The 21,142-nt window shown below is 38.7% G+C and overlaps 1 protein-coding gene across 1 annotated transcript in view; it reads left to right on the top strand.

Moving 5' to 3' along the window:
• Window positions 1-17,343, top strand: part of AR (androgen receptor) — an 835,795-nt gene extending 818,452 nt beyond the window's left edge. The window contains exons 6-8 of the mRNA XM_044306429.1: window positions 488-618; window positions 4,106-4,263; window positions 16,650-17,343. Coding sequence (XP_044162364.1) covers window positions 488-618; window positions 4,106-4,263; window positions 16,650-16,805 — 445 coding nt within the window. The 3' untranslated portion in view covers window positions 16,806-17,343. The remainder of the gene's footprint in view (window positions 1-487; window positions 619-4,105; window positions 4,264-16,649) is intronic.
• Window positions 17,344-21,142: the final 3,799 nt, after the last annotated feature.

The following is a 21,142-nucleotide window of genomic DNA, read 5'->3' as shown; positions in this document are numbered from 1 at the left end:
CCATGTAATTCTGATTCAACATATTTTTCCCTTAAAATGGTACATTTTCTCAGTTAAAACCTTTGTTCCGTGATTTATGTTCTATTCTGAATAAAATATTAGAAGTTGGCACCTCCACATCATTGCATTCAGTTTTCATTCACGATTTGTATAGTGTCCTAACTTTTTGGGAATCCGGTTTGTATATGTAAGGTGACTTCATAACAAGACATCTGCTTAGATTTTTGTATGTGGTATTGGTTTTTGGGTTAATCAGATCTTCAAAACAAAGAACTGTGTGTACCTCCATGTAAACTCAGATGCATACACTTTTTGGCACCATAGAAGTCTAATGGTGCTGAAACTTGGAGGTTGTAGAACTGTTATACGATGTGCACATAAATAATAAACCGTAGTACCACTTATTCTGCCATACCTTTTATTGCTATTATTTCTATAACGATGATTTACTTCCTTTTGATAAAAAACTACTTATATCATTCTACAGGTACCGCATGCATAAATCTCGCATGTACAGCCAGTGCGTTCGAATGCGTCATCTGTCGCAAGAGTTTGGTTGGCTACAAATCACGCCTGAGGAGTTCCTCTGTATGAAAGCTCTTCTCCTCTTCAGCATTAGTGAGTATTGCAGTATGACACATAGAGTCATAAGAAGATTAATGTACTGCAATCTGCCAACTTAGTTTGCTTCACTGTGTTCTCCCCATAGTGAATTAATAAAGTATTACCTTTAACACAAATGATGGATGAATTTCCATAAAAACATAAATGGAAATAAAATATATATTGGCAAAAACATAGGAATTTTGAGTCTGTTTACTTGTTTTACTTATTAAACTAAGTGTCATATAATGCTTGCAGAGACACTTAAAGCATTACCCTTCTTTAGTTAAACTGTTGCTATAATTAGCAGAAAAATTAGTTTGGATATATATGCAAATAAGTTTTTTGACCACTGACGGTGGGCCCTTTCACCTTGGTGCACCATTGTTCTTTCCCTCTACTCACTAAGCTCCTCCTAACCCTTGGTTATTGACAGGGACAGGCTCCTAGAAACTGCTTTCTCCTGAACATTTAAACTTACGTATGTGCCGTGTGCCATAATTTTAGTGAAATCACAGTATATTTTATTATGCCTTCCCTGGAGAGAAAAAGTGTACTGTACTTACTCTGCAATTTGGGCGCACGGCGCATATGCCAGGTTATGGAGCAATAAGAGAGTTTTTCTCAAAAGCCTGTCCCTGTCAATCACCAAGGGATAGGATGGGCTTAGTGAGCAGATGACAATAATAATGATGCACTGAAGGGACCCATCCTCAGTGTTCCGAACATACTGGCATATGTTCCAACTGATATTTATAGTTAATTTTATCTAAGGTAGCGCTTTAAATGTCTCTGCAGGCACTACATGACACTAAACCATATTTTAATAAGAACATGGTGATGGACTCCCCTTAGGATAGCACATTTTTGAGAAGCCAATGTGCAGTTAGAAATCAGAAAAGGATGATAAGACAGAAAAAGTGCAAGTGCATGTATGGAACTTCGAAGTCATGCAAGGGTCAGCTACTAAGGTGCTACTGTTGGCAGTACCAGAGGATCTTCTGGTGGGTCCAGGCTCTAATACCATAGTGGACCCCAAAGGTCCAGTACAAAGAAATCTGTTTGGCTGCCTTTGCACCCAGTCATTTGTCACTAGAGCCTATTTCTTTGATTCAAAATCTATTAGACTTTATTGATGATATGGGAGTTGGGTTTCAAGAACTATTTCCACTGGTGGGCCCAAGAAACACCAGCCTGATGCTGACTGATGGCTATGATAACAAGAAGGGTTACAATGTTCTCATTATATTCATTGTTTATTTTCTGGCATATTAATCTCTGAAGACCTCTGTTTTTTGGATGCTGCTTTAATGTGTACATTCAGATATTAAACCAGTGGATTATTTCTTTTATCTGCTTTCCAGTTACATAAATGGAATGTGCATATAATTTCAAGGAAAGCAAGTCCACTGAACAATTTGTTCTTCTTACTATCTTTATTTTTGCCAAGAAAGCAGATTCATATGAAGCCTTGTGAAGTACTTCTCTAAAAGAGACCCTTGTGTGTGGTATCAGGAATTGAAACACTCTACAGAAATTGTGTTGTAGAGATAGAACTGGACTAAAAAAACTGAACTTTGTTTATTCAAATGCATGCATATTAATCCCTATTTCCCATGAGGACCAGAATTTACATATCCCAGATAAACACAGATGGACCAACCTCTTAGATAGCCATCTAAACTGAGAAGAACATACAGCTTTCTTGCCCAAGCCAGGCTTGAACCCACAACATTGCAAACAAATTAGTCTCTAGTTGCAGCCTCTGCATATTCTTAATGTAAAATATATTGCACTTGCCGATGGAAATGGAGTCGACTAGGTTTTGGTTGTCCTTTGTTCTTCTTCTTTACAGTAGACTGTGTTTGCCAGCTTCCCTCATTGGTCTTCTTTTCAAATTCATATATCTTTGTGTCTTGGTGTACATTACACAGCTCACCACCGCCAAGCACTGTGACGCTTTGCGATCCACAGCGATACTAGGAAATCGCAAATGTGCCATATTTCGCAATCACAGACACCAGAGCCTTCACTAAAAATCTTCTCTTTTCACTAAAGGAGTAATTCACAGAGCAGAGGTGCCATTATCACCTCCGTGTGACAAACCTTTCCTGCCCCATGCCAAATTCAGTAGCCATCAATCTAGTTCTCTTATGACAGAACCTCCTAAACCTGGTCTTTCTGCAGCCATAGTGTCTCCAATACCAGCAGGGTTCTCACACCTTCAGTCTTTCCAGTGCGCTTCAAAGAGAGCAGGACAGATTCTAATCAGACAGCTGTTTGAGACACAAAAAGAGGTCACGGGGCAGCCACCTCTAATACATAGCTTTTATATTTGCGTCCATGTTTCCTCATATTTCCTGGGTTCGGAACCAATGCACTGAACCGTCTCTTCAGGGATTATTCCGGCCCCAATAATACACCTTTCAGGAAATCGGCCAGTCAATCAGAGATTCTCTCTCTCAGATATCAAAGCTCTCAGGGAATCCAAATGGTAATTCTATCCTGTTTGGTATCAGAGGATCTGTAAAATTGTGCTTATTCTCAATATGACCTCTATGTCCTAATTTGACCCACGGGTACGGAGAAACTGGCACAGCAAAGATTCAGCCAGATTCCCTCTGTCCAGGGCAGGAACTGCCCCTTTTCCAATTACCCAAGGCTGGACTTGTGCGGGTCACAACCCCTCCCCACTACAGAGTGGGTAAAACCCTGTGACACATTCAGCCCTAGGTCCTTCTTCTACCATCTGACGTCGACTAACATCACGACCGCCCGCTGGACACGGGCACACCCTACCATCTTGGATTATTCTACAAAGACTGCATTTTACTGGACTTTACCATGGTAATTCTGAACTTACAGACATACTTTTCCCTTCCACCTCTTACCAACATTTCTATCCAAACCAATCTGTTCAACTGGCAGGTATATTTATCTGTCAGCTCTAATGTATATATTTTTGTGTGTAGTTTTAGAATAAAAACTAACGATTTCATCGTTCCAGTTTTGCCCATGTTACTTGATGACCTGATCTATGCTAAGAACTTTGTCCTCCGAAGACATACTACCAAATTGTTTTATTTTTATAAATTGTTAATGTACTAGCTAGGTTGCAAATAACCGTTTCGTCCCTTTAGGATTAGCTAGCCGGGGTCTCTTCGCCCCGATTCAATACGAAGAGTTGTGGCAGCAAATTAATTTTCCAGCGTGAAATCAGTAATTTTATTTTTACCGATTGTAGATACAATCGTGATTGCATCCTGTCTGGGCCCACCAACCAATCTTAAACAACTTCTGTGCTCACAGTGGATTTGCCTCTAGAAGTCTCTAGTGGAGACCTGTATGGCAACTGTGGCTTAGTACGACGGGATTGGCGGGTGGTTGTCACATTGCACTACCATCAAATGTAATTGTTTCAGGTCCTCTCCATTTTTTTCCCCCCACTTAGAACCTTATATGACTTTTGGTAAATGAATGTATAATTGTCACCCATTCTTAGTTCCTGTGGAAGGTCTAAAGGATCAGAAGTGTTTTGATGAACTGCGGATGAACTACATCAAAGAGCTAGATCGTGTCATCTCCTGCAAGAGAAGCAACCCAGCATCCAGTTCACGAAGATTTTTCCAGCTCACCAAACTTCTGGATTCTGTGCAGCCGGTGAGAGTATTATTCCTTGAAATGAAAAAAATGCTTATTTTAGTAAAAGCAGGTATCTAACACAGCCTAATAGGTTTCTAATCAAATTGCACAAACAAAGTATGTAAATTGCCTACTGTCCAGCAGAAGTATATTCCCTAGTAGATTTTATTGAGATATTCAGAAAGGGTACAGTAATATAGTAAACACTTTTAATGGCAACCAGTATGATCACACCATCAAATTAAAGCTGCTACAGAGACAAAGACACCGCTGAAGTTAACTGCACTTTATTTTAGGCACATTATAATATTCTATAGTTGATCCAAAATAACCATCACTGCAAGTAACCATGTCATGAGCACTGCAAAAAGTTTAGAAACACATTCCCCATTTTATATGTGCACACTTTGTGGTACTTCTTGCATATATTGAAATTTTTATTTATAGTTCTCATTAGGGTTGAGCAAATCGAGCTTCTGATCATAGATCCAAAATTGATTAGTTAAAAAAAAAATCTAACGTTGTTTTCATACAACATTTACAACGTATTTGCTCGATGTAGGAAAACTTTGTCTCATCTGAAGTTGCTCCAGACTTCGGTATATGACTTCGGTATCTGTGGATTTGACATTTTTAAATAGGAATCCAAAGTTGGCTTCGGTACAGCATTACAAACATCATTTTTTACAGAATCGACTTTGGATCTATGATCAGAAGCTCGATTTGCTCAACCCTAGTTCTTATCATGGCTATCATTATTAAAGGGATTGTGTAATTGGTTAATGTTGATGACCTATCTTCAGCTGTTTGAAGGGGTATTCACTTGAATAGAACAAGCCATTGTAATTACACTGTACTGCCTCTACAAAAGAGACGACACACAGGTAATTTTGAAGAGGAAGTAATGCTTGCACGAATGCTTCAAACAACAAAGGGTGGGGATGCCGGGAGCTAGACTCCTGCTGATCTGCTATTGATGAACCTAGGATAGGTCATCAGTATTAATCCAATACACAACTACTTTAAAAGGCATCTGTCAGCAGATTTGTACCTATGAAACTGTCCGACCTTGTTACATGTGCCGTTAGCAGCTGAAGGCTGCGTTGGTCCCATGTTGATATGTGCCCGTATTGCTGAGAAATATGATGTTTTAATATATGCAAATAAGCCTCTAGGAGCAAGGGGGTATTGCTGTTAATCCTAGAGGCTCACCCTATGCACTTTGATTGGGCCTGGCGTGATGGTGATGTTTACACTGCCTGGCCTTGTCAATCAAATTGAGAAGGGAGCAGCAGTTGCATAGAAAGCTGAGCCTCTAGGAATAACGGCAACTCAATTCAAACATGTCACTTCTGTGACCTTCTCTGCAGTCCCTGATTCACAGAGTATTTCCCGGTTCATGTAACCTTAATAAGTTTCCAAAATATAGACTTAAAGACACCGTGAGCAGTATTACTTATCAGACAAAATCAAATTAAATAAGAATTGTTGCCATCTTCAGCTGCATATATACAGTACATTAGATATGGCCAAAGATTCTACTACACCATCCGGATTCATAGATGATCCAATATCTATAGAGTCATTCTACTGTAATTGGGCCACAGATGTTGGGGGAAACAGTCAGAAGATTTGCTACTAAATACACCAGAATTCTGTCTCAATTTGTGCCATCTCGCATACATGTCTTGATCCCGATTTTTCTGTGTGTTTTAGATACCTTTTCTACCTTTCTAGACAGATTTAAAAACGGAAAAGGGAGAGGCATTAAACTTGCCAAATTATACCAGAATTGCAAAAAAATAATTATAGTGAAAATATTGGTGTAAACGGAACCGACCAATTGTTGATATATATAAAGCAAAAGTGTCTACCAAGATGCACAAAAACACACAGTAGGATTTGGTACAATATATTCCTGCCTGCTCTAGTTTTAAGCTGTCTAAATAGAAAAATGGCCATACAGATTATAATTATGCCGAGAATTAGTGACTAATCTGTCAGGGAAGACAAGGATCAGACAAAATTTATATTTTTGTTCAATCTTTTTGTTCTTCACGGAGAGAACTGTCTCTCCCCATAGCATACAAAGACATACAGTGGGATGCGAACGTTTGGACAACCTTGTTAATCGTCATGATTTTCCTTTATAAATCGTTGGTTGTTACAATAAAAAATGTCAGTTAAATATATCATATAGGAGACACACACAGTGATATTTGAGAAGTGAAATGAAGTTTATTGGATTTACAGAACGTGTGCTATAATTAGTAACATAGTACATAAGGCCGAAAAAGTTGATCCAGAGGAAGGCAAAAAAAACTGTGAAGTAGAAGCCAATTTTCCTCACTTTAGGGGAATAAAAAATTCCTTCCCGACTCCAATCAGGCAATCAGAATAACTCCCTGGATCAACGATCTCTCTCTAGTAGCTATAGCCTGTAATATTATTACACTCCAGAAATACATCCAGGCCCCTCTTGAATTCCTTTATTGTACTCACCATCACCACCTCCTCAGGCAGAGAGTTCCATAGTCTCACTGCTCTTACTGTAAAGAATTCTCTTCTACAAACCGGATTCCAAAAAAGTTGGGACACTAAACAAATTGTGAATAAAAACTGAATGCAATGATGTGGAGATGGCAAATGTCAATATTTTATTTGTAATAGAACGTAGATGACAGATCAAATGTTTAATCCGAGTAAATGTATCATTTTAAAGGAAAAATATGTTGATTCAAATTTTCACGGTGTCAACAAATCCCAAAAAAGTTGGGACAAGTAGCAATAAGAGGCTGGAAAAAGTAAATTTGAGCATAACGAAGAGCTGGAAGACCAATTAACACTAATTAGGTCAATTGGCAACATGATTGGGTAAAAAAAGAGCTTCTCAGAGTGGCAGTGTCTCTCAGAAGCCAAGATGGGTAGAGGATCACCAATTCCCACAATGTTGCGCAGAAAGATAGTGGAGCAATATCAGAAAGGTGTTACCCAGCGAAAAATTGCAAATACTTTGCATCTATCATCATCAACTGTGCATAACATCATCCGAAGATTCAGAGAATCTGGAACAATCTCTGTGCGTAAGGGTCAAGGCCGTAAAACCATACTGGATGCCCGTGATCTCCGGGCCCTTAAATGATACTGCACCACAAACAGGAATGCTACTGTAAAGGAAATCACAGAATGGGCTCAGGAATACTTCCAGAAACCATTGTCAGTGAACACAATCCACCGTGCCATCCGCCGTTGCCAGCTGAAACTCTACAGTGCAAAGAAGAAACCATTTCTAAGCCAGATCCACAAGCTCAGGCGTTTTCACTGGGCCAGGGATAATTTAAAATGGAGTGTGGCAAAATGGAAGACTGTTCTGTGGTCAGACGAGTCACGATTCAAAGTTCTTTTTGGAAGTCTGGGACGCCATGTCATCCGGACCAAAGAGGACAAGGAGAACCCAAGTTGTTATCAACGCTCAGTTCAGAAGCCTGCATCTCTGATGGTATGGGGTTGCATGAGTGCGTGTGGCATGGGCAGCTTGCATGTCTGGAAAGGCACCATCAATGCAGAAAAATATATTCAGGTTCTAGAACAACATATGCTCCCATCCAGACGTCATCTCTTTCAGGGAAGACCCTGCATTTTCAACAAGATAATGCCAGACCACATTCTGCATCAATCACAACATCATGGCTGCGTAGGAGAAGGATCCGGGTACTGAAATGGCCAGTCTGCAGTCCAGATCTTTCACCTATAGAGAACATTTGGCGCATCATAAAGAGGAAGGTGCAACAAAGAAGGCCCAAGACGATTGAACAGTTAGAGGCCTGTATTAGACAAGAAAGGGAGAGCATTCCTATTTCTAAACTTGAGAAACTGGTCTCCTCTGTCCCCAGACGTCTGTTGAGTGTTGTAAGAAGAAGGGGAGATGCCACACAGTGGTGAAAATGGCCTTGTCCCAACTTTTTGGGGATTTGTTGACACCATGAAATTCTGATTCAACATATTTTTCCCTTAAAATGGTACATTTTCTCAGTTTAAACTTTTGTTCCGTGATTTATGTTCTATTCTGAATAAAATATTAGAAGTTGGCACCTCCACATCATTGCATTCAGTTTTTATTCACGATTCGTATAGTGTCCCAACTTTTTTGGAATCCGGTTTGTATGTTTGTGTACAAACCTTCATTCCTCCAAACGCAAAGGATGTCCCCTTTTCACAGTCACAGTCCTGGGAATGAATAGATGATGGGATAGATCTCTGTACTGTCCCCTGATATATTTATACATATTAATTAGATCTTCCCTCAGCCGTCTTTTTTCTAAAGTGAATAACCCTAATTTTGATAATCTTTCAGGGTACTGTAGTTGCCCCATTCCAGTTATTACTTTAGTTGCCCTCCTCTGGACCCTCTCCAGCTCTGCTATGTCTGCCTTGTTCACTGGAGCCCAGAACTGTACACAGTACTCCATGTGTGGTCTGACTAATGATTTGTAAAGTGGTAGGACTATGTTCTCATCACGGGCATCTATGCCCCTTTTGATGCAACCCATTATCTTATTGGCCTTGGCAGCAGCTGCCTGACACTGGTTTTTGCAGCTTAGTTTGCTGTTTATTAAAATTCCTAGATCTTTTTCCATGTCAGTGTTACCGAGTGTTTTACCATTTAAGTACGGTTGACTTGCATTATTCCTTACCATGTGCATAACTTTACATTTGTCAGTGTTAAACCTCATCTGCCACTTATCTGCCCAAGCCTCCAATCTATCCAGATCGCTCTGTAGTAGTATAACAAAACTTAAACAAAATTAGGCAGGTGCATACATTTGGGCACTGTTGTCATTTTATTGATTCCAAAACCTTTAAAACTAATTATTGGAACTCAAATTGGCTTGGTAAGCTCTGTGACCCCTGACCTACATACATAGGTGAATTCAATTATGAGAAAGAGTATTTAAGGGGGTCAATTGTAAGTTTCCCTCCTCTTAATTTTGTCTGAAGAGTAGCAACATGGGGGGTCTCAAAACAACTCTCAAATTGCCTGAAGACAAAGATTGAGTCAACCCACAGACCAGCACCAAAGACCTACAACATCATCTTGCTGCATATGGAGTCCCTGTGCATCGTTCAACCATTCGGCGCACTTTACACAAGGAGATGCTGTATGCAAGAGTGATGCAGAGGAAGCCTTTCCGCCCACAGCACAAAAAGTGCCGCTTGAGGTGAGCTAAAGCACATTTGGACAAGCCAGCTTCATTTTGGAATAAGGTGCTGTGGACTGATGAAACTAAAATTGAGTTATTTGGCCTAAACATGGGGCGTTATGCATGGAGGAAAAAGAACACAGCATTCAAAGAAAAACACCTGCTACCTACAGTAAAATATGGTGGTGGTTCCATCATGCTGTAGGGCTGTGTGGCCAATGCAGGGACTGGGAATCTTGTCAAAGTTGAGGGACGCATGGATTCCACTCAGTATCAGCAGATTCTGGAGACCAATGTCCAGGAATCTGTGACAAAGCTGAAGCTGTGCCAGGGCTGGATCTTTCAACAAGACAACAACCCTAAACACTGCTCAAAATCCACTAAGGCATTTATGCAGAGGAACAAGTACAACGTTCTGGAATGGCCATCTCAGTCCCCAGACCTGAATATAATTGAAAATCTGTGGTGTGACTTAAAGAGAGCTGTCCATGCTTGGAAGCCATCAAACCTGAATGAACTAAAGATGTTATGTAAAGAGGAATGGTCCAAAATACCCTCAACCAGAATCCAGACTCTCATTGGAACCTACAGGAAGCGTTTAGAGGCTTTAATTTCTGCAAAACGAGGATCTACTAAATATTGATTTCATTTCTTTTTTGTGGTGCCCAAATTTATGCACCTGCCTAATTTTGTTTAAACAATTATAGCACACTTTCTGTAAATCCAATAATCTTTATTTCACTTCTCAAATATCACTGTGTGTGTCTCCTATATGATATATTTAACTGACATTTTTTATCATAACAACCAATGATTTATACAGGAAAATCATGACGATTAACAAGGTTGCCCAAACTTTCGCATCCCACTGTATGGAAGCCAAGCTGAACATGTATGCATATGGGGGAGACAGAAGAGAAAGTTGTCAGCCAAACAATCCCAACAACAATTGAACGTGTATGGCCAGTTTATGCCAGTATTAATAAATATCTCCCAATATACTCTGCAATTTCTAGTGCTAGTAATACTAGTAGTTCTACTTGTCTGGTAGCAGCTTGTCTCACTCCACCCCACTGAAATAAACATGCTTAGTCCAGCTTGTGTTAGTGGGGAGAGTGGGTGGAGAAAGCTATTAGCCAAAAGCTAACTTATTGTATAGCCAGATTAACCCTTGCTTTTTGTTACAAGCCTGTGAGTAAGTAAAGCCAAATAATGGTTAAATGTTTTGTCAATTTACAAAACATTTTTTTACAAAGCGCCTACAATACTGTAAAATAAATTAGAGAAATATTAATTTTACCAATCCCCCACCACACTGATGCAAACACTTATCTGTCGTTATCTGGGCCCCAGTGAAGACATAGCAATCAATTACAGTTGCAGTGACATGTCAACTGAGGTCACTGCTGCAGCCAGTGGTTAGTTACATGTTATGTTGACATATCATGGCTGGAGCCAAGTGAAGAGTGACTAGTGGGGGCCACAGAGGAATAAATATGGGAGCTGCTATTGATAAGGTATTACCGGTAGTTGTTTTTTTTTTTACTATTTAATATTCTAATCAGTTTTTAATGTATGTGGCTGGACAACTTCTTTAACCACTTCCAGACCGGCCCATTTACCTCCTTCCAGACCAGGCCTAATTTTGCAAATCTGACATGTGTCAATTTATGCGGTAATAACTTTGGAATGCTTTTAGTTATTCAAGCCATTCAGAGTTTGTTTTCTCGTGGCAAATGGTTAATGGTAAATTTGAGTCAAAAAGTACCTTTATTTATAAAAAAAATCCAAAAGTTAACAATTTTTTTTTTAAATCACTATTTTGTAAATTTGGATCTCTGCTTTTAAGACAGTGATGCCTCACAAAAATATTCATTAATTAACGTTCCCCATATGTTTACTTTATGTTGGCATCATTTTGGTAATGTAATTTTATTTTTAAGGTTTATTTAGAATTTTAGAAGCAATTTTTAAAAATTTTAGGAATTTTCCAAAGTCAACGTTTTTAAGGATTTCTTTTACATAATAGAGCCAACCCATAAATGACCTCATTTTAGAAACGACACCCCTCAAACTATTCAAAACTGTTTTTTGAAACGCTGTTAACACTTTAGGTATTCCGTGGGAATTAAAGCAAAATAGAGGTGAAATTTTTAAATGTCACTTTTTTTTGCAAATTTTCTACTTTTTTTTCCTGGAACACAGCAAGGGTTAACAACAAAACAAACCTCAATTAGAAGGCAAGAAGCACCATATGGTTTTTGAATGGCAGGTTTTTTCTGGAATGGTCTTTGGGCACCATGTTGCATTTGAAGAGACCCTGAGGTTCCCCCACAGTCAAAACCCACAGTCAAAAAAGTGACGACATTTTGTAAACTACACCACCCAAGGAATTTTTGAGGGGTGTAGCAAGCACTTCACTCAACAGGTGTTTCATAGAATTTTTAATACTTGGGTGTGAAAAAAAAAAAAAAATTTTTCCAGAAAAAACTTTCTTTTCAACAAAAGATAACAGAAGAATATCCTCCCACAATTTGCTACCCACTTTCTCCTAAACTGTTATTTGGGGATACGTCAGGGCTCAGAAGGGAGGGAGCGGCATCTGGAGTTTCTAAAATCAAATTTTCTGTCAGGGTTTTTAAGAGCGATAACTTTTTTATTTTTTGTTGAATGAGCTGCGTGAGGGCTTATTTTGTGCGGGACAAGCTGTTGTTTTTATTGGCACCATTTTGGGGTACATTTGGCTTTATGGTTGCTTTTTATCTAAATTTTTGGGAGGTGAAGTCACAAAAAAACAGTTTGGTATCATTTTTTCTATTTTTTTATATAATTTACTTGATGAGGTACCGTAGATCATGTGATATTTTTATAGATTCACTCATTATGGACGCAACCATATTAAATATGTCTATTTTTTTGTTTTGTTTTTTACGTTTTACACAATAAAAACATTTTTAGAAAATGTGTTGGCATTTTCTTAGAGCCATATTTTTTTTTTTTTTGGGCTATAGTCTTGTGCGAGGGCTTGTTTTTTGCGGGACAAGGTGACGTTATTATTGCTACCATTTTGGGATACATATGACTTTTTGATTGATATTATGTTTTTTGTGAGGTGACAAAAAAAAGCTTTTTTGTCATCATTTTTATGTTTTTTTAATATCGTTCACATGATGGGTAGATCATGTGATATTGTTGTAGAGCCAATTGTTATGGCTGCGGCGATACCAAATATGTCTATTTTTTTTACGTTTTACACAATAAGAACATTTTTAGAAAAAAATCATGTTTTTGTGTTGCAGTTTTCTTAGAGCCATATTTTTTTTTTCTTTTTCTGGCTATGGTCTTGAGTGGGGGCTCATTTTTTGTGGGATGAGGTGTCGTTTTTATTGCTACCGTTTTGGGGTACATACGACTTTTTGATTGATTACCAATATGTTTTTGAACTGTGAGCTAATTAAAAAAATCTGTTTTGGTGCAATGTTTTTAGTTTTTTTTGTGTCCCCCATAAGGTCATACAAGTCCTCTGGGGGACATTATTTTTTTAACTATTGATTTCTCCTGTAACTGGGGCTGACATAGTAGCCCCAGTTTCAGTAGAAATACACCCCCCAGAGAGGCTGTGCAGCATAATACTGTGCTATACAGCCTTAGTGCAAGGCTGATCGTGGTCTATGGAAGACCCATCAGCTCCTGCACTCCCCCGGCCCCGGCGATCACATGAACTGTATACATTGAGCGCTGTGTATACTGCGATCTAGAAGGCAGGGAAATACAGAAACTGTCCCTGCCTTCTCTCTGGGGTGTCCTGCTGTCACTGACAACGGGCCTCCGGCTCAGCAGCTGCATTATTAGCGTGCAGCTGCCATCTCTGAAAGGACATTTCAAAACGTCCATTCAGAGATGAACCGACCGCCCAAGGACGTTTATAGTAAATGGGCGTTCGAGAAGTGGTTAAATACAGTATGTACAAAATATTATAGTAGAGTAATTTACTTATAAGGGATTTGGAAAGTATTCAAACCTTTTAAATTTTTCACATTTTGTTATGCCCAGGCCTTGTGCTAAAAAAAAAAAACCTATGTTTTCCCATTATTCTGCATTCAATACCTCAAATTGACAAAGGGAAAACAAAATGTTTGAAATTTGTGCTAATTTAATGAAAAGGAAAAACTAAAATCTTGCATTGATATACTGTAGGTATTCAGACCTCTTACTTAGTTGAAGCAGCAATTACTGCCACCAGTCTTCTCTTTGCCACTAGGTTTGCACACCTAGATTTGGAAACATTCTGCCATTCTTTTCTACAGATCTTCTCCTGCTCTCTAGAGATATTCAATTGGGTTTAAGTCAAGGCTCTGCCTGGGCCACTCAAGAACATTCACAGAGTTGTCCATAAGCCACTCCTGTGTTGTCTTGGCTGTGTGCTTACAGTTATTGTCTTGTAGGAAGATGAACCTTTGGCCCAGTCTGAGATCCAGAGCACTCTGGATCAGGTTTTCATTAAGAATATCTCTGTACTTTGCTCCTTTCAGCTTTCTTTCAACCCTAACCAGGAGTCTTATAGGCCAGGCAACGCTCCTCTGGAATTCTAGGAAGAGAGTATGCAAATTAGCTCTTAGTAAGCTCTGCCTCTAATGCCACCTGAAGTCAATATTCAACCTTTTAAAGGGTAGTGGTTGCTGAAAGAAAAGAATACTGAGTACAAGACCATAGGGTGAAACCTGATAGGCAAAAGAACAGGTTTCTATTAAGGTTTTGCTCGCCTTAGGTAGTTGTGATAAGTCACAACTACTATATGGGTTTGTATGCTGATAACATAACAAAGAAGAAGAGGGAGGCTTGCTAGCTGGGCAGCCACGTCTCATCTGAATGGTCAGGAAGTTCTGTCCAGAGGTGGATAATGACATTGTAGTGGTTGAAGAAAATTACTTAAAAGTTTTTATTAAAAATAAATAACAAATAATGGACCCTATACCCGAGGAAGTGGCAGCGCCCCAAAATGTGTTATTTAGACTTTAAAACCACATGTACAGCTCTGTAGGTTGTTTATTTTTTATTTTTAAGAATAAAAAAAGTTTTAAGAGGAAGCGCTGGTACAAGTCAGTTTCATCAACCACTTCAGTGCAACCTTTTAAAGAGGTCTTAAGACATGACTTGAATAATAATTAAGCCAGAACCTCATCTACAGATAGCTGTCTCGGGGGTGATTGCATCAGTGCAGAGCAGTGAGTACTGGCTTAACTGGGTGAGAGGCCTTGGTCAGGATTCAGAGGAACTATATTTTGTTATTGAGAGCGCCTAAAGTTTATAGTATAGTAAACAGCTATCCCCCGAAACCGCTATCTGCAGATGGAGTGATGGCTTATTATTATGCAAATCCAAAAACTCCAGTGACATAAGTAGGTGTTCTTGATTAGTGAATTTTATTAGTTATGCGGCTTAGGCCTAAACTTCACATCTAAGCCGCAGAACTATTAAAATTCACTAGTCAACAACACCTACTTATGTCACTGGAGTTTTTTGATCTACATTTAACGGGATAGGAACCCTACTTCTAGGGACGAGGCTCAATAACTGCAGCTTGCACCCAAGCCACTGTTTACTTATTATTATGCAAGTCATGTCTCAAGGCCTGTTTAAAAGGTTGACTATTGTCTTATAGGATAGCTACATCTGGTCTGATTTTAGGCAGAGCTTGCTAAGAGCTCATTTGCACACACTATTCATTGGTTTCTTGGTCACCACTCTTACCAAGACTCATCACAGATTACTTAGTTTGATTATTGCAAACCTCTTCTGTTTAAGAAGCAGCATCATTTTTGTACCTTTCTCCAGGTCTCAGGGGTATTGAGTGCAGATTGATTGGGAAAACCTTTTTTTTGACTTTTTTTTTTAAATTAATTTTAGCACAAGGCTGCAGCATAACAAAATGTAAAAAAATAAAGTGAAAGGGCCCGAAGGCTTTCCGATTGCATTGTACTTAGAATATATAATTCCAGACTTCTTGACTTTCTATAGCTCACACACCACAATAATCTAACTATAATTTAGTACAAATGTTCTCTTGTACAAACATGTATGGAGCTCACTATTTTAATTTTTAACTTGATCTGATATTACTTTTCTTTTAATGGCTCCTCCACATGAGTCCAGTTTGCTAGAAATCTGTAAATAGTTTTCTATCTTTTAATTTCTATGTATTCATTCCCTTTTAACCTGCCCAGCTGTTCTTCGTATCTATCCTGAATCTTGCCATTATAATACATGCAATGAAGTAAATGCTGCACATGTCCAAGTGTCCGCTTTAATTTGTTTGTATATTACGAAAATGATCATAAACATAAGCCTTAGGCAAGAACACTTTCCCTGTGCACGAAAATAATTTATATTCATGTGATGTTCATAAGGGCTATAATGTGCTTGTATATAAATATGAACCACGTGTAAATAAGGCATGTTTTAGAATATTATGGGTGTATGGTGCTTATATGAATGGAAATGTTATTCTGTAAAAGAGTGTTAAAGGGGTTCTAAATTTTTTTAATAAATTCATTTGTATAGTCATAAATAAAAAGGTATCTTTGTGAAATAAACTTTGTTTCTATTGTGCACTGTATTCCAGCTCTCTGAATGCAGCCAGCAGTTTAAACATTGGAAGCGGTTATTCTGGTTGTCATGGCTATGTTTACCTCTTAAGCGTTTGGAACCCCTTTAAGGCCAAGTTCAAATATCATTTTGTTGTGGTTTTCTAAATGCATGTCTTTGTTGTTGAAAGAACCGCAGCATCCAGATATTACAATGTGAATGAAAAGAATAACAATTTAGAAACCGCACGTTTTTTGGAACATATTTTTGCCAATAGACCGCAATCACAGTTTTCAGTTGGCGTCATTCAATATACATTTCTTGTAACTGAATAAATCAGCCAAATTAGATGTATAAATCTGTGAAATTGGAAAGCAATGTATTTCTTGTTTCAGAAAGGGCAAGGCAGCATATTGCATTTTATCTTTTTTGAGCTGCATTTGGTGTTGCTCATCATAGAGACATCTGTAAGATGAATGATTGCCGTTATCTTATCTGGTCACTGTGAGTTTATAATACAGATCATGTTTGTTCATAAATTTTACCTTCTGTTTCTCTAATACGTTGAACTTTTTCATTTTATTCATATATATTTACATCATTTTTTATGTTATTCAGATTGCACGTGAGCTGCACCAGTTTACGTTTGACCTCTTTGTGAAGGCACAGATGGTGAGCGTGGACTTCCCTGAAATGATGTCTGAAATAATTTCAGTGCAAGTTCCCAAGATTTTGTCTGGCAGAGTCAAGCCTCTCTACTTTCATAATTCATGAAAATCCCCTCTGGCTCATTTTTCTCCCCCTGCAGTGTGCCTTAAGGGTCACCATGTACAGATATGCAAAATAGACTCTACCTGCAGCCTTCATCATGTCATGCCACAGAGGCATAGCCTCATCTATCTTTGTGTTGAGGACAGTCGCCATGCAAACAACCTTCTAAGATGTGTGCCATATTACTGACCCACAAAGAAATGAAGGACTGATCTGGGGACTGTTTTGATTTCATTACCAAAATATAGAGGTTGCATGTGTTTTGGAACATAAACTGGTAATTTCTGAGGAAATATGGGAATCACTAATTTAGGTCTTTTCATAAGATCTTTTTCAGCTTACACATCAGGATATACGCTAAAAATAAGTGCTGTGCAGGAGAGTGGTAAAACCCAGAATTTATGTACAGATATGTACTCTAAAAGCACTTATTCTCCTGGCTGCAAACTTTGGGCAAAATGGCAAGCAGTACATTACCCTAACCTATTTTCTTTGATAGATTCTAATGGCTGATTGTGCACTCTTGTTTTCCAGCCAGGAGACGTGGGGGTCGGGGGGCGGGGGGGGGGGGGGTTACATCAAAAGTAAGCAGATGATTGAGTACTTTAGTCTGCACTGAAACAACACCTCTGATACATGACCCTCTGATTAAGAATTACAGCTTTACTTATAATACTGGATTTGGTACTGACTCGGATGGTGGAAAAAATATGGAGACAGGAAGCTTTCAGATAAATACATGCACATTCTTGAGGAATAAAATAAGCACTGTTTTAGTTATAGCTCCTTGTAAAGAAAATGATCTGGTCTGCTTGTGCAGGTTGACACTTCTCAATCAAAGCTTGTTCTTCTGTTTCTTCTACAACCGTATCCTAAAGACCAAGACAGTAATGCAGCTTTTTTTCCCCCACATGCTCTGTATATCATGCTCCTCTTGCATTTTTTATGTATTCATCACACTTTAATTAAGCATATATATCTAACTAACTACTAACCATATGATTTATATACATTACATAACATCAAGTGTTTCACATATAAGAAAGATATTTACCAAAATGTATCATTTTAACTATTTTCTTTAGCATTCTGAATGGACACAGATATTTACACTTCTTTGAATGCTCATCAAGTCTCTCATTTTTGGGTCTTAAAATGAGGAAGTTCCATCAAGTAGTTTAAGTTACATCTGATTGTCCTCTTTAATATATCCAAAATGTAGTCAACAAATACAGTAAAAAAATACAGGATATAGTAACAGCATTACACTAAAAGGCCAATGAAATAAATGAAATTAAAGCTGATCCAAATGAAAATTTATATTGTGTAGTCACCACTAGCTTTGTGATTTCAATTTATTTCCTCCAGTATATAAAAAAATATATAATAATTAGTCATTAGAATTACAGACCATTTACTTAATTTAATCCACATAAATGATATTGTTGTAATTTTAAGAAAAAGGGAAAACAATCAATAAATAAACTAAGGTTCAACAAATACTTGGTTGTCACTATGGCATTTGACACATCCCATAATTTGCATTCACAAGCTATACTGTAAACGGTCTGTAACTTGTGTATTTATCTGTGGTATGCAATAAATCCATGTAAATTAGGTTACATATAACCATTACAGATATAAAATATGATGTACGGTATATTATGCACAAGCCAATGAAACACAAAACATTACAATGTTGAGTTACATTGTATAGTTGAAAAGGGATGCAAGTCCATGAAGTTCAACAGTTACTTTAAGTCATGCATACAGTTTGTTGGACAGTTCACTGGTTGGCACCTTTAATGGTCATCATGGAGACCTGTGCCCATCATGGGACTCTGATCCCTAGACAACACCTTTCTTTTTTCTATGAGAGAAGAGAGGAAACATGTTCATAGCAAGGATATTTTCCAGCATGTCAGAATAGTTCCCTGTGCGATACTGAGTACTGATTGTGGATATTTGTAGCCAGATTTACTCACAACTTGCAGCTGGCAGTTATCACTGTAGTTCCCTCAATCAGGGGTGGGTTGGCCATATATCTTACAGGTAAACTTCCCAGAGGGCCACCCAAGTTCTCCTCTCTGCTGCTGGACGGATAGATAATGAGCTCTCATCAGTAATTAACACAATGTAAATCGGGTACATGTACCAGCCAGCGACCACACATGCCCTCCTGAAATAAACTGCTGTGTTCCGCATCTCACCTCCTAAGCCCCCCGTTCCATATTTTCATCAAAGACAACTGGAGGAGTAGGACAGAAAATGGCATCTATTGATGGCCACCATAGAGAGACAGCTTTTGGGGCAATATATTGTGCTGCAGTATATTGTGCTGCAATTCTGCAGGAACTGTATTTTTCTCTATGGTATTGCTGACCCTGCCACCTTCTGTCAATTTCAGTCCGCCCCTGTCTCCCACTAATTTGCATACTTGGCACAGCCAAGCTTGCTTGTTAATTTCTATATAAAAGGGAGAAGAGAGCAGCTTCCATCCATGGCTGCCAATTCTTAGTTCCAAAGAAGCACCAGAATTGACAGTGGAATACAGTGCCTTGAAAAAGTATTTGTGTCCCTTGAACTTTTCCACACTTTTTTTACATTACACCCACAAACTTAAATGTATTTTATAGGAATTTTATGTGATAGCCCAACACAAGTATGTGTGAAGTTAAAAGAAAATGATGCACTGTTTTCAAAATGTTTAATAAAAACAAAAATCTGTGGTGTGCATTTGTATTCAGGCCCACTGAGTCAATGCTTTGCAGGACAACCTTTAGCTGCAATTACAGCTGCAAGTCTTTGGTATGTCTCTACCAGCTTTGCACATCTGGAGGCTGAAATTTTTGCCCATTCTTTTTCCAAAATGGCTAAACAGATTGGATGGAGAGTATCTGTTCAATTTTCAAGTCTTGCCACAGATTCTCAATGGGATTTAGGTTTGGACCTTGATTGGTTTGTTCTAACACACAAATATTCTTTGATCTAAACCTTTCCATTGTAGCTCTGGCTGTATGTTCACGCTGGGTTCAGACCTGAGCGTTCGCGATGGAGCGCTCTGTATGCGCGATTGTACCGGCATTTGCAATCGCGCATACAGAGACAAGCGAACGCCCATTCTCGCGGGTTTCCGGAAGTCTATGTACGGGAACGCGCGACAAGACGCCCAAAGAAGCTCATGTACTTCTTCGGGCGCGATCGTACGCGCTGTAAAACGCTCAGGTGAGAACCATTCCCATAGGGAATCATTGGTTCTTGCCTGTTGAGCGTTTTACAGAGCGTAGGAACGCGCTGTAAAACGCTCAGGTCTGAACCCAGCCTTAGGGTTGCTGTCATGCTGAAAGATAAACCTCCCCAGTCTGAAATCTTTTGCAGCCTATACCAGGTTTTCATCCCTGATTGCCCTGTATTTAGCTCCACCTTTCTTCCCATGAAATTTGACCAACTTTCCTGTCGCTGCTGAAGAAAAGCATCCCCACAGCATGATGCTGCCACCACCATGTTTCACATTGAGGATGGTGAGTTCAGGGTGATGTGCAGTGTTAGTTTTCCATCACATATAGCGTTATGCCTTTGAACCAAAAAGCTCAACATGTTTGCTTCAAAATGTTTATTGTGTCCCCTACATGGCTTGTGGTAAACTGCAAACAGGACTTCTTATGCTGGATTACACAATTAATAGTTGTCCTGTGGACAGATTCTCCCACCGCAGCTGTGGATCTCTGCAGCTCCTCCAGAGTGACCATGGGCTTCTTGGCTGCTTCTCTAGTTAGTGCTCTCCTTGCCTGGACTGTCAGATTAGGTGGATGGCCATATTGTGGTAGGTTTGCAGTTGTGCCATACTTCTTCCATTTTCGAGATGTTCAGAGCTTGGAATATTTTATTTTTATGACCCAATCCTGTTGTATGAGTCGCCACAACTTTATTTTGAAGGCAATCGGTCACACTGGATTTTATTTAGGGATATCAGAGTACAGGGGGCTGAATACAAATGCACACCACAAATTATTTATTAACATTTTTTAAAACCATGTATAATTTTCTTTTCACTTTTCACATACTTGCTACTTTGCATTGGTCTGTAACATAAAATCCCAATAAAATGCATTTAAGTTTGTGGGTGCAATGTGAAAATATGCGGAAAAGTTCAACTGGTATGAATACTTTTTCAAGGCACTGTGTACATTGCTGACCACAAACTATATTATCAGCTCACCCCAGTCACAAGTATTTTTCCTGAGTGATGGCCCAGGGTAAAGCTTGAGAATTCCACTGCAAATAATAATAAAAAATATCAGAAACTCCAAATATGAAGCATTATTGTGGACATAAAACCA

Source organism: Bufo gargarizans, chromosome 9 (assembly GCF_014858855.1).
Source record: "Bufo gargarizans isolate SCDJY-AF-19 chromosome 9, ASM1485885v1, whole genome shotgun sequence".
NCBI classification, from domain to species: Eukaryota; Metazoa; Chordata; class Amphibia; order Anura; family Bufonidae; genus Bufo; species Bufo gargarizans.
The sequence above is the reverse complement of the archived record's forward strand: the minus strand, read 5'-3'. Positions and strand labels throughout refer to the sequence as shown.